This window comes from Pan paniscus, chromosome X (assembly GCF_029289425.2).
Source record: "Pan paniscus chromosome X, NHGRI_mPanPan1-v2.0_pri, whole genome shotgun sequence".
Lineage (NCBI taxonomy): Eukaryota > Metazoa > Chordata > Mammalia > Primates > Hominidae > Pan > Pan paniscus.
In genome coordinates this window covers 117927106-117940951 of record NC_073272.2, presented here as the reverse complement: position 1 = coordinate 117940951, position 13846 = coordinate 117927106, and the positions used below count along the sequence as shown (strand labels likewise).

The following is a 13846-nucleotide window of genomic DNA, read 5'->3' as shown; positions in this document are numbered from 1 at the left end:
TAATGACCAGTGATGATGAGCTTTTATTCATATGTTTGTTGGCCACATAAATGTCTTCTTTTGAGAAGTGTCTGTTCATATCCTTCGCTAAGCATACCTCCTTTATTTCTAGTAAACAGAGGTTTATCATATATCTTTTAAACATCCAGCCCAGCCTTTTGAGTAAGTTTTTACTACTGCTGAGAACCAAAACAATTCAGGAGGAAAAAAATACCTTAATTCCTCATTAGAACTGGAAATCAAAGCTTCTAACTTTGAAGACTTCAAAATTAACTTTTCTACTGGTAAAACGGCATCAAGCAGCTACTGGTATGGCCCAAAGAGGGACCGTATGCCACAGTGGTCTAGAGATGGCTTTGAAGGCAGGTGCCCTGGGTTCTGATCCATGTTCTGCCACATGCTGTGTGAACTTGGAAAATAATTTATATTTTTGTCTTTCTGCTTCACTTCTGGGCCTCAATTTCCTCATCTTCAAAGACAGGGATAACAGTACCCACCTTTTAAGACAATAGACATGAAGCACGTAGATAAGTGCCTTGAACAGAGTTAGCACTCGATAACTTTTTTTTTCCCCGAGACAGAGTCTTGCTGTTGCCCAGGCTGAAGTACAGTGCTGTGATCTCGGCTCACTGCAACCTCCGCCTCCCACGTTCAAGCAATTCTCCTGTCTCAGCCTCCCGAGTAGCTGGGATTACAGGCGCCTGCCATCACGCCCGGCTAATTTTTATATTTTTAGCAGAGACGGGGTTTCACCATGTTGGCCAGGCTGGTCTTGAACTCCTGATCTCGTGATCCACCCGCCTCAGCCTCCCAAAGTGCTGGGATTACAGGCGTGAGCCACTGTGGCCGGCCAATAACCAATTTTTTTTTTTTTTTTTTAGGAGACGGAGTCTCGCTCTGTCGCCCAGGCTGGAGTGCCGTGGCGCAATCTCTGCTCACTGCAAGCTCCACCTCCCGGGTTCACGCCATTCTCCTGCCTCAGCCTCCAGAGTAGCTGGCACTACAGGTGCACGCCACCATGCCCAGCTAATTTTTTTGTATTTTTAGTAGAGACGGGGTTTCACCACGTTAGCCAGGATGGTCTTGATCTCCTGACCTCGTGATCCGCCCGCCTCGGCCTCCCAAAGTGCTGGGATTACAGGCGTGAGCCACTGCGCCCAGCCGTGCCCGGCCAATAACTATTAACAATAATAATAGCAGCAGCAGCAATGGACTTTTCAGGCTGGAGCATTAAAAATATGCTGATATTTATAAGCCATACTTCACCTTCTATAATGCCTACATACACCAACCTCTGCTACTCTTTGCCATTCACCTACCCCTAGCTATCATTTTTTTTTTACCAGTCTGCAAAACAAGGACAATAGTGATCTTTCATCTACCAACATACAATACATTTTGAGACCTTGCCCAAAATGAAATGATTATAAATAGTGACAAATAAAAGAGTTAATTAACTTAGAATCTCCTACCCTTATGCTACTCCCTAGCACCCACTGAACATAATTGATTGAATTATTCAGAACATGGTGTCCTTTCCACAGAAGCCCCAGTGAGCTGTACAGGCTGTACCACAAACAAGCCAGTGAACCTGTACTTGAAAAAGGGAGAAAAACAAGAAACTTGTTTTAAGTCATCCCTGCATGGATTTACAAAATTTGGATAAAATAATGTAACCTACCATCAGATATGAAATATAGTTATCACATGCTGGCAGAATTTGTCATCAGGAAGAAAATACATTAATTACACACTCACATTTAATGACTTCATTAGTTGCCTCTGAATTTTCAGTATGTTTTCCAGAAATATTCTATGATAGATTTTCAAAGCATAAACACAACCAACTCTGAAATAGGGGGTATACTGTACATAACTCACTATAATTTCTGCTTTTCTGAAAAAATTCCATGACTACCAAATAAATTCTGCTTTTAAATGCAGTAAAAATTAAGTGGTGTCAGTCAGAGCAGTAACCAAAGCCAAAGAAAACTTCCCTAAAGCAAGACATATGAAAAAAAAAATGAGAGGGTCTTTGATGCACAGCAAAGTTTAAGAGAAAGCATTCTTGGCCGGGCACAGTAGCTCACGCCTGTAATCCCAGCACTTTGGGAGGCCGAGGCAGGTGGATCGCCTGAGGTCAGGAGTTCGAGACCAGCCTGACTAACATGGTGAAACCCCGTCTCTACTAAAAATACAAAAATTAGCCAGGTGTGGTGGCGCATGCCTGTAATCCCAGCTACTTGGTAGGCTGAGGCAGGAGAATCGCTTGAACCCAAGAGGCGGAGGTTGTGGTGAGCCGAGATCGCGCCACTGCACTCCAGCCTGGGCAACAAGAGCGAAACTCCGTCTCAAAAACAACAACAAAAATAATAATTATTACATCCCAAGTGTCCCAAGATACAGCTGGCCTGCCAGAAACACAGTGCTGAATGCTGGTAAGTATAACAGCCCTTAACTTCACATATGAACACGAGTGAGCGGGTCAGGATTATATTTGTACAAACCTGGCAGCCCAAGCGAAGGGCATTCTGTATTGTCCAAGGCGGCTACACACTTGTTTAGCTGTCCTGTGCACCTTCTGGGCCGTCTAAGGTCAGAAACAAGAAGATAGGCTTGTATTTGTTCAAACTGCCATGGACCCACCCAGAAAAATAATTTCCCCAACCTACCATTATAAAACATCAAAAATCTCAAAAAAATATATAGAAATAGCCACAAGCAGAATAACATGCATCAGCCAGCCATTTTTCAAGTCCAAAGTATTTCATAAAGGCTTTGGATTTTCTCATTAACAGAGCTTCTGTCATTTATAGCAGAAGACAGACGAAATAGATACAGGGCACACTTTGAACCAAGACCTCTACTGGAAAAATGTTCAGTGGTTTTAACATGTACTTTACTTCACATAGCAGGCAAATGCTCATCATTCTTGGGAGAAGTTTTTTCTGGATACAGCTGCCCTTTCTACTCCCAAGACAAGGAGCAAGTCACCAGGAGTCAAGGCAATTAGTCTAAGTGTGGGCAGGAGCTGCTGTTTGCACAGGCACAGGGAGATGACAAGGAGATAAACTGCCTATAGAGTCTAAACAGACTCGAAATGCTGGCTGGATGCTTATCCCTAGGGATACAGAATGCTGGAGGCTTTTATCTATATTGTTGAGACATTTTTCCTCCACAAATTAGTCCCATCACATCAGCAACTTCCACTTAATAAACACTATTTGGGTATACAACAAAATGCCATGTACAACAGATTGATGTTTCATAAATACACAGTAGCTTGAGTGCTACTAATGAACTCAACCATGAACCTTTCCCTCCTGGGGTCTCAGTTTTTCCATTTATAAAAGGAGAGGATGAGATTAGAGCGATGATTTCCAAACATTTGAATTTCACAATTTCACAATTTTCTAGAAATCTGGATGACGATATAGGGTTACCAACTTTTAATATTGCCACTTAAGGACACTCAACAATAATTTTTTAAATCCCTGCCATTTAATATGCCAACATTTCATGAAAGGAAGATACGCATAACCTTTAAAAAGTAGGAAGGGCAAAGATCTCAGAATAAAGGGCAGCCCTTTGAATTAAATACATTTAGCTTCATGAAATGTTCACTGTCTGTCTTTCTTTTCTCGTTTCATCACAGATAGGAGTAAATCTGGGTATGAACTGACATTTGGGAACTATAGGACTGGATCATCTTTAATCTCCCAGCTCTGAGATTCATTCTAGGGCTTCATGTAGGGCTGTAAGGAAAAGAACGGCTATTGTCAAGGATATGGTGTCAATTAGCAGATGTTGCCTAAAAGCTTTTGGCTCTTATTTTGATAATCAAGCAGAAATCAGATTATCACATTAACAGAACATCAATGACAATAGGAAAATATGCCATGTTCAAGTTTTAGCAAACATACACAGTATACAATGTTTTCAGAATATATAGCATGCTCAAAGCAATGGCATTTAAAATATCAGTAAAAGGCAAATTCTACGTTAAGGTGAAATGTTGATCAACAATCTTTATAAATTACCTTTACTGGATCAGAATTTTTGATATAGGGTTCTGCACAGTGTGTAATGTTTCCCTGTAGTACCTTTTCAATTCTGGCAACTAGAAAAATTTCAGGATGTGGATTCGTCACTGAGAAAATTCCCTGGGAAAAAAGTACTTCCATTAGACTTTCTTATGTAATCTTGTGCATATGGTTGTTTATGGTTAACGATTTTTAGTAAACAATGTTCATATTCAACAAAGGATCATGTCCAGGACCCTAGAAATAGATAGAATTTCCTTTCATAGAGTTTTCAAAGCTTCCAACGTTCCTTTCAAAATGGATTTTATATTTTGTCACCAACCTCACATCTGTTAGTCTCCATAGCGCAGGTGTCACCGTTGCTGCTTTGCCTCTTTGGTTTGGTTGTGTATGCGAAGTGAGTTCTTCGACCTAATTTAATACAATGTACACTGTTTGGCTTAATTGATGTGTGCTAAAATAGTGTACATTTCTCGAGTGGAACTAGATATACATTTTTAAATGCAGCTGCATGTAACTCAAGAGCAATTAATATTTAACTAATATTTATTTCCACTAAGAAGGAAAAAGAAACTTTACTGCTCTAATATAGAAAAACTAAATCATCCTCTAAAAGACATTCCTTTGTTGCAGTTCAAGAGCTCTGGTACTTCCAATGCAAAGGTAGGAGACAGAGAATCCAAAACTCATTTTGTCCCCATACACTTTACTTAAATGTACTAATGTAGATGCAACCAAAATTACATTTTTCTTTGAATGCATGTGGAACAGGAACACCTCCTGTCCAGTTTGACTCCTTCCAAATATAATATCATCTACATAGCATGTTAGTTGGTTATGCCTGTTGTTTAAAGGGGCATCACTAGTGAATTCAAGTGGAAAAATCTATCACTGAGTCTCTACCAAAATTTCGTTTTTTTCCTTGATATATTACCAACTTTGTTAATATAGTGATTTCCAGTTTCCAATGCATTTCAGACACATTATCTCATTTGTACCAGATAGAACCCTTGGAGGTAGACAGGGCAGAATAGAAAATTGAGTGTTAAGAGGCTAATAATTTCCCCCAAGTCAAACAGCTTATAAGGATCCTGCGTAATGGCTGATTCAGCTTTGAATTCCCAAGCAGCAAGCATGGAACAAAGTGGTTCAAATTTGCTTGAGAAAGTGAACAAAGTGGTTCAAAATTGCTTGTCAAATTTCTTGGGTTCTGGCTCCAACATTTATGGGTTTAAGCAAGTCACATTCTCTCTAAGTCTCAGGTTTCTCATCTGTGAAATAGCAGGATAGTAGTGATTTCATACATTTCTTGTATGGATTAAATGAAGTAATGCACATCAGGTACCTTGCTATTACCCAGGTGGCCCACCAAAGCATCCCAAGGTCACAGAACCTGGCTTCTGGTACTGCCGGGAACATGCTGTTTGAGCTGTGAGGCTGACCGGGTTGGCAGACTGCCCGGGCTGTCCCTGCAGAAGGTATGCTGAGCAGTGCGCCTTGAGTGCAGTGTTACGCTAACTGCCACATAACCATGCTAGATGGTTTTCATGCTTTATCTCATTCAGTCTTCATAAAAACCCTGAAATGTAGGCACTACTATATACATATTCTATAGATTAAGAAGTGGAGGCTCAGAAAGGTTTGTGCAGTGAGTAAGTGGGTGAAGAAGATTGCAGTTCAGGCTTCCAGATTACACAGCCCATGCTATATTCTCTCTCAGCCCTGAGTCCCATACACCCAACATCTCATATGATGAGGCCAGATTAGAACAGTAATACTGCTGGGTGTGGTGGCTCGTGCCTGTAATCCCAGCACTTTGGGAGGCTGAGGCGGGAGGATTGCTTGAGCCCAGGAGTTTGAGAACAGTAATACTGATTATTGCTATAGCTAACATTTACTGAGCACCTATTGTTTCCCATTCCCAGTACTCTAAGCATTTCCTACTGATGCCAGCAATGAGGACTACAATTTTAAGATAGTTGATAATTGATAAAAGCTTGCTGTTTTCACTTGTTTGAGATCACTGTCAGTGCTACTACTCCTGGCTGCTACGTTGCACTGCGCTAACCCAGTGTGCCCATCACAGTGCTGAGTGTTTTCTTAGAACCACGCACCTTATTTGTGCCTCCCCACAGCCCTTGGAGACAGGTACTGTCACCACCTCCACTTGCAGATAAGGATGCTGAGGCACAGAGATGTCCATTTTCTAACTGACCAGGGATTCCAATGATGGGGGACACTCTTTGGGGTTGTTTTACCTTTTGTCCCAACAGCTTCTGGTCCTCTCCCTGTCCCCAGAATGCAAAAGGTGGCCAGAGAGAACCCAGAAATCCCACGTGGGCTGGAGGTCTGGCCGTTTAGGACAAGGTCTATGGCCCAGTCCTTGTTTCCCACCAAGGGGCATGAATATGCCTCCCCACCCCAGGGCGACTCTTACCCACTTTGCTGGCCCCTCCTGCTAGAAAATGGGCCAGGTCCTCTACCCCAGCCACCAGCACTTACAAAGCTCCCAGGATGTGGCAGGGCATGTGCTAGGGTTATATATTTCAGCACTTAATTACACTTGTCTAATATTCTTGATCAAATTATTTCAAACAGACCTAAATTCAAATCCTACTGTCACCACTACTAGCTGTGTAATGGTGAGCAGCTTGCTTAACCTCCCTGAGCTTCAGTTTCGCCATCTGTCAAACAGTAGTGATTATATCATTTCACAAACTAGTATGATTACATGAGACACTGATGGAATAATGTTGGCACACAGGAGATCTTTTTTAAATGTTGATTTTCTTCCTGTTCCAAATTACAAACTGGATGACATCTGAAATCATAATTTAAACTTCCTGCATTGAACATACAGCTGAGTGCTACACACTGAAGTAATACGGGAAATACACATTGGCTTAAAATGACTTATTTGATATTGTGCAGGAAATTTTAAACATAAAATTCAATAGCAAGTTCTCAAATATTTACAACACTTTACTTGCTCAATCCCTCTTTCAGAAGCATCCACCATCATTGTGGAATGTTCACAGAGGTGACAACTATAGTCTCAGTAACAAGCTAAGGGGCTATCAGGGGATAAGGGACAACTTGAGGACAAGCCACCAGAAATCCACAGCCCCAAAAAGACAGTGACAGTCCATGTAAAGCAGTCTTCCCCAATGTTTGATCATCTATATAAATCAGCATAATCTTTGACCCTAAAAATCCTAATGCTTGGAATTTATTCTAAGGAGATAATTCAACAAATGAGCTAAGATGTGTGCACAAGAGGTTCAATGCAGCATTATTTCTGATAGCAAATGTCTTAAGTAGCTAAATCAATGAAATGTCATGTTAGCCTTTCGTATAAATATGACTGATCTATAGATATTGGTATAGGATGATAAATATGATATTAAAAGAATACAGTAGGTATAAAACAGCATGAATATAATTTTTATAAGCATACACATAACGTGTATGTATTTCTATATACACAACAGAGATGTCTGAAAAGATGTTTACCAAAATGTTAATAGGTATTGTCTTTTGGGTGGAGACTTTTACTTTCTTTTTTATACTTCTTATATTATTTGAATTTTCTACATAAGAATGTACTTATTATAATCAGGAAAAAAAGAATAGTATTTTTATTTAGAAAAAAATCAATCTCCTTACAACATGAACAGCTTTGTTCATATGCCTCTTTCTACTTTTAATTCTATGCCGTGCTCTCATTTCCTTTTAGCTGCAAAAGTCTAGCGAGCAAATGATCAATCCACTCGGCTAACTTCTTATGGCCTCTAGTCTGGTCAGAGGTCAGAATTCCAAGGAACAGTTAAGCTCTTTCTGAAAGGGATTCTTTGCTCCAGATAGAATAGAAGAGTGTAGCATTACAGCTATGACACAAGCAGTTCCCGCCCATTGCTTTTCAAGTAAAACTCCTTGTATAAAGAGCCCATATGCTCCATTCAAATTACCTACTCATAATGGACATGAAAATCAGGGGTGGGAGAGTTAATTTAGGGTCAATTTTTCTTAAAAACCAAAACTTTCAAGCACTTATTGCCTTGCTTAGAAGTATATGTATGAGTGTGGGTGCAGGTGTGTTTATGGGTGTCTGTATCAGCTTTCTTTTTGAGACGGAGTCTTGCTCTGTTGCCCAGGCTGGAGTGCAGTGTAGCGTGATCTCGGCTCACTGCAACCTCCACCTCCTGGGTTCAAGCGATTCTCCTGCCTCAGTGTCCCGAGTAGCTAGGATTACAGGCACACATCACCACGCCTGGCTAATTTTTTTGGTACCTTTAGTAGAGATGGGGTTTCACCATGTTGGCCAGGCTGGTCTCGAACTCTTGACCTCAAGTGATCTGCCCGCCTCAGCCTCCTATAGTGCTGGGATTACAGGCGTGAGCCACCACGCCTGGCCTGGTTCAGCTTTCTATCTCACAAAATAATTCCCTTGTGTCTCACATCATGGTCCCATTAAAAATGTTCCTTTGATAACATGTTACTAGCATGTTCATTGGTTTCCATTTTTGCCCTCAAACTTCAGTAACCAGAAAAATCTCTATCGACAGACCTTACAAGAGAGAGAATGCCATGAAAACATTGGCCTGAAACCATGAAATAATACAAGAATATTTCTGTTTCTTATTCTGAATACGCTGCTAAGACTAAAGGTCATTCGTTACCTGTTGTATGTAGCGTAACTGAGATTCGGCAATTCCATGAATGTAAGATTCGGGTGAAGAGCCCTTTGGGCTACCGTCACTGGCCAGTTGGGCTGAAGAGCCCCACAGCATTTCACGGACAGATGGGGGATTCAGGTCTACATGAAAGTCTGCTGAAATCTTACAATTGTTCTTTACATCAAATAAGGCAAGATTGATAAAAAAGGGCTCAACCTGGGAATGAAAACAGTTACATTTTAAAACTGAGACTTTAGTGGGGGCATAGCGGGGAGGGGCACAAGTGCAAAATAAGTTTTGTATTCCTCCAGTTTCTGTGATTACAATTCCTTTCTGAGTTCAACACTTAGCTAAAATTATATTATGGCTTATCTGCACAGAAGAAAGGGCATTCCAAAACAACAGACTTCATCAAATTTTAACTTCCGTCAGGTGTAGATAATTTCACAAGTTATAAAGTTTACAAAAAAATGGAAATCAAAAGCTACATTTAAATAACACAAATTGTTCTATGAATAAAATTTTATTCTCTACACGTTTACTGAAACTACCTAAAAAATAATGCCAATATTACAGTATAGAAATAAATCTTCTCTTCTGTTATGTTCCAACTTACTTGACTATACATTTCATAAGCGCTAATAACAGTCAACATCAAAGTACTTGACAAAAGCTTTGCCCTATCAGCAATTTTGGAAGACATGATTCCTCTCTACAGATGGCATTTGAAAGATAGTCACAAAGAGAAATTTCATGCCAGATGGCATAAAGATTAACCCTTTACACACAGAAAAGTCTGTTGTACTTTTAAGCTATTTTGTAAGAGAATCCCTCATCACTGTTTTATTTTTAATAGACAAAACTAGAACGAAAAAATAAAGATGAACACAAAAAAGTCTCTCTGAAGATTTTACACTTACAGTTTCAAGGATTTCTAAGCAACTCAAATGATCCATGAGAGCTGTCACTTAGAATTTTCTCTGTAGACCAAAATGAATCTAATGCTATAGAATAGTGACCGAGCCTAGCAGACTGCACAGCATCTGTATCCCAGCATGGCTATGGTGATCCTTACTCATTGCTACGAACCAATTTCATAGAAGAAAACATATTATCTAGTAGAATTTACGCATTTGAGGATTTTGCAAGTTTGGGAGACATGCTCCTCTTGAACATCAAGAGCCTACTCTATCTGCTATTCTGAGTAGGTAAGATTTTCATGAATCCTCACAATGAGAACATAGTCATATTTTGGCAAAAGAAAGAGATGTATAAAATTCTTCCATGTCAAATTTATCATAATATGTGGCACTGGAATTTTCACACAGTCAATTATTAATAGTTCTCAGTCATATAAAGATGTTTCTTCATTTTTTTATTGTAATAAGATTTCTTTTTTATATATATAAAACTTTCATTTTAGGTTCAGGGGTACATGTGCAGGTTTGTTATATAGGTAAATTGCATGTCACGGAGGTTTGGTGTACAAATTATTTTGAGAAAGACATTTCTTTAATGCACTGATGCAAGGGGGGTAGAAGGCAAAGTCATACATACATTTGTGGGTGGTCCTTTTGCATTGTCTCCAATTTGGCCCAAGATATTGAAAGTTAAATCATGGCAATTCACCAGGAAACGTTTATTGCATTTTTCTTCAAATGGCTTTATATCAGGTTCAATTCCTGAAAAGTCCAACCTCTATAAAAGAGATAGTATGAATCATTTTCAAAAAAAGATAGGATTCATATTGATTTACATCAATATACAAAAAATGGCAAAAATCCAACAGTTCTCTGTCCATTCTTCATTTGAGCCCTTTTTATGTTTTCATCTAACAAGCTTTTATAGACTTTTTACACTAAGGTTAAACAGTGATGGAGAAATCCTAGAGGGAGATGATGAAACTCGGATCTAAGGGCAATGGAAAAGTCACAAGTCTGTACTATGGCCTACAAAGCCCTACATGGCATGATTCCCTGTCTCTTCTCACTGCTCTGACCTCATCTCCTACCACAATTGCCCTCTTCCCTCTTGCAGCCACACTGGCCTCCTTGGTTATTTTGCCAGCACAACAAGGACACTCCCATGCCGGGGCTTTTGCACTTGCTACTCTGTCAGGAACCCTCTTCCCTCAGATAGCTGTATGGCTTGCTCCCTCATTTCCAAGTCTCTGATCAGTCGACACTTCTGCAGGGAGACCTTTCCTAACTCCCTATAGAAAACTGCACACTCCCTGACAGTCTATACTCCCTTTCTCTCATTTATCTTTCTAATATTACTTTTTATATGTGTTTATTCTTTGTCTTCCCCACACAATATATGTTCCAGGACAGTCGAAATTTGGTTTCGTTTTTGAGCTGTGCAGGATGCAAAATTGACAGGAATGGGTATGGGAAGCATCAAAACTAATATGTAGACCGAGGAGGGAATTTCGCTTGAGGCCAGGAGTTCGAGACCAGCCTAGGCAAGACAGTGAGACCCTTGTCTCTATAAAAAATAAAAACTAGCCAGGCATGGTGGTGCAGGTCTGTAATCCTGGTTATTCGGGAGGCTGAGGTGGGAGGATGGCTTGAGCCCAAGAGTTCAAGACTGCAGTGAGCTATGATGGTGCCACTGCACTCCGACCTGGGTGACAGAGTGAGATCCTGTCTCAGAAAAAAAAAAAAAGATTAACACAGTGGTCTCTAATTTGGGAGATTCAATAGATAATGATGTTATGAACTTAGTCGTGAAATACAAATGAATGGCAGATTTTGGGGTACAGTGAGTAGAAATGGTGAGTTCAGTATGGGATGTGTTGTGTTTGTGGTGAGGGTAGTAGGTAGTTGGAAAAATGGGAGAGGCCTGACTTAGAGATCTGGACGTGGGAGTCAGCAGCATTTAGGTTGAGAGGCACAAAAGGCTGGAACCCCATGGACTACCTACGTTTAACTTATGAATAGAGTAAGAGGCATCCGCTTAGGAAACTGAGCAACACTGAGCTCAGCTAACAGAGCTGGGCAATGGACCTGGGCTGCCACAGAAATCGATTTTTAAAAATTATTGGTATTTTGAAATAAAAACAAGTTTAAGAAGAAGATATTGGGTGTGAAGGAATTCCTTTCAGTAGGGGAGGAATCTGTCTCAAAGAAAAAGATTGCTCAGGCAATCTAAGTTCATCTGTTCATGCTGAATGTCTGAACAGACTTATATTCTATTCACAAAGGGGAAGAAAAGTGTGGATTGTGGGGACAATTTACTATACTTTCATTAAGGCCATAGACATTGTAGGCAGAAAATGATTGGGTGGATCTGAGCAGAATAACACTGTCAGTATGGAAAACTCAAGACAAGAAACACAAAATTTTTTCTCAATTACCTAAGTAATTCAAGCCAAAACAGGTATTATGCCTGAAGAATACTGGATAATTATAGCTGTTCTAACCTACCCAGTATGACTGACTGAAACCTCCTTAAAAGGGCCCAATGTGTAAGATTTGTGCCTGAAAGCTTGACTTCTTCACCTTTCAATCTATTTATCTACAAAAGGAATGCGAATGTGTGGGACTAGACAGCTCCCTCTTGAACACATATCTATCTGTGGAGGCAAGTCATTGCCATGGAGATCAATTTTAATTTCCACCCATTTATCTGCTCTCCTTTCTGTGTTACTCAGACAGTAGAATGGAAAGAGAAACTGGACCAAACCACTCCAGCCTTCAAATCCTTTCCCTTCTAAGGCCTGTGAGTACAAATGTTGGGACACATGGCCTTCTTCAGCTCTACGTTTGAGCCATCCCCTTTAATCAGCCAGTGTTTCTTTATTCTCTAAGGTCATGTCTCTAAACAATGAACTATGGCCAAAAGAAAAGGTAAAATTATGGGATGGCACCTCACCTAGAAAAGGTACTCGACAGATACAACATGGGTTTCTCCGAGGCGACACTGCCTTCCATAACCAACATTACATTCAATTTCTTCTCCTTAAAGCTTCATCACAACTGTGAATTTCTCTCTTACCATAGCTCACTGATAAACAACTCAGACATAAAACCAGTTCAGTTTTATTACCACAAAAACGCTACACCACAAATTTGTAAAGATACTGGATTTAGTTTCAACCACAGTCAATTGGCTCCTTTGTATACAATGAAACAGCCTGACACGTCCAACTAGAGCCCAGTCATGGGTGGGAGGATCAAAGACTCAGACATGCTTGGAACAAGTAAATTTCTGAATGAATATCTTAGAACAAACATCCCTGAGGCCCATTATACTGTTACTTTTTTACAAAAAAAAAAAATCACATAACTTGCACTAAAGCAATATTTAACTCCGTGGGGGGAGAAAGGGAAATGAAATTATTTTTTAAAATTTATTTTCTCCAAATAATTCCATTTTCTTGTGTGATACCTTCATTAAGGAAAATGTTTGCATTACTTATAGCCTATATACTTTTTCTATTTTAAACTAAATTTTTAATTAGAAAACCATATGAAGCAAAAAGAAAAAAACAACAATGGCTGGTCCAAAGGTAGTGAGTTATCTCAATTGATTGTTCAGTCAATTACATATTGAACTTTTTGTTCTACTCTTTCTCCCCTTGTCACTACTGTACTTGACTACACTTAAAAAAAGAAAAAGAGGCCGTGCACAGTGGCTCACGCCTGCAATCCCAGCACTTTGAGAGGCCAAGGCGGGTGGATCATCTGAGGTCGGGAGTTCGAGACCAGCCTGACCAATGTGGAGAAACCCCATTTCTACTAAAAATACAAAATTAGCCGGGCGTGGTGGTGCATGCCTGTAATCCCAGCTACTCGGGAGGCTGAGGCAGGAGAACTGCTTGAGGAGGCAGAGGTTGCAGTGAGCCGAGATCGTGCCATTGCACTCCAGCCTGGGCAACAAGAGCGAAACTCCATCTCAAAAAAAAAAAAAAAAAAAAGGAAAGAAAGAAAGAAAGAAGAGAGAGAGAGAAAGAAAGAAAGAAGAAAAAACGACAACAACAAAATCAGACTTCCCCAAATTATTTCATATTTTCGTGGAAGAAAAAACTGTAATGCACATTTTCCGATTTCAAACAAAATAAAAAATTTTCATTCGAAATCTCATGTAGAAAAAGAGAAAAGAAAGCCAAAAAATTTCGTCTTC

The 13846-nt window shown here is 39.9% G+C and overlaps 1 protein-coding gene across 4 annotated transcripts in view; it reads right to left on the bottom strand.

Moving 5' to 3' along the window:
- DOCK11 (dedicator of cytokinesis 11) overlaps positions 1-13846 on the bottom strand; it is a 191256-nt gene that overhangs the window by 104051 nt on the left and 73359 nt on the right. For all 4 annotated transcript variants that reach the window (XM_034949440.3, XM_034949442.3, XM_034949441.4 and 1 more), the window contains exons 11-14: positions 10277-10417; positions 8723-8935; positions 4041-4163; positions 2508-2590 (exon numbers count right to left, since the gene is read on the bottom strand). In XM_034949440.3, coding sequence (XP_034805331.1) covers positions 2508-2590; positions 4041-4163; positions 8723-8935; positions 10277-10417 — 560 coding nt within the window. The remainder of the gene's footprint in view (positions 1-2507; positions 2591-4040; positions 4164-8722; positions 8936-10276; positions 10418-13846) is intronic.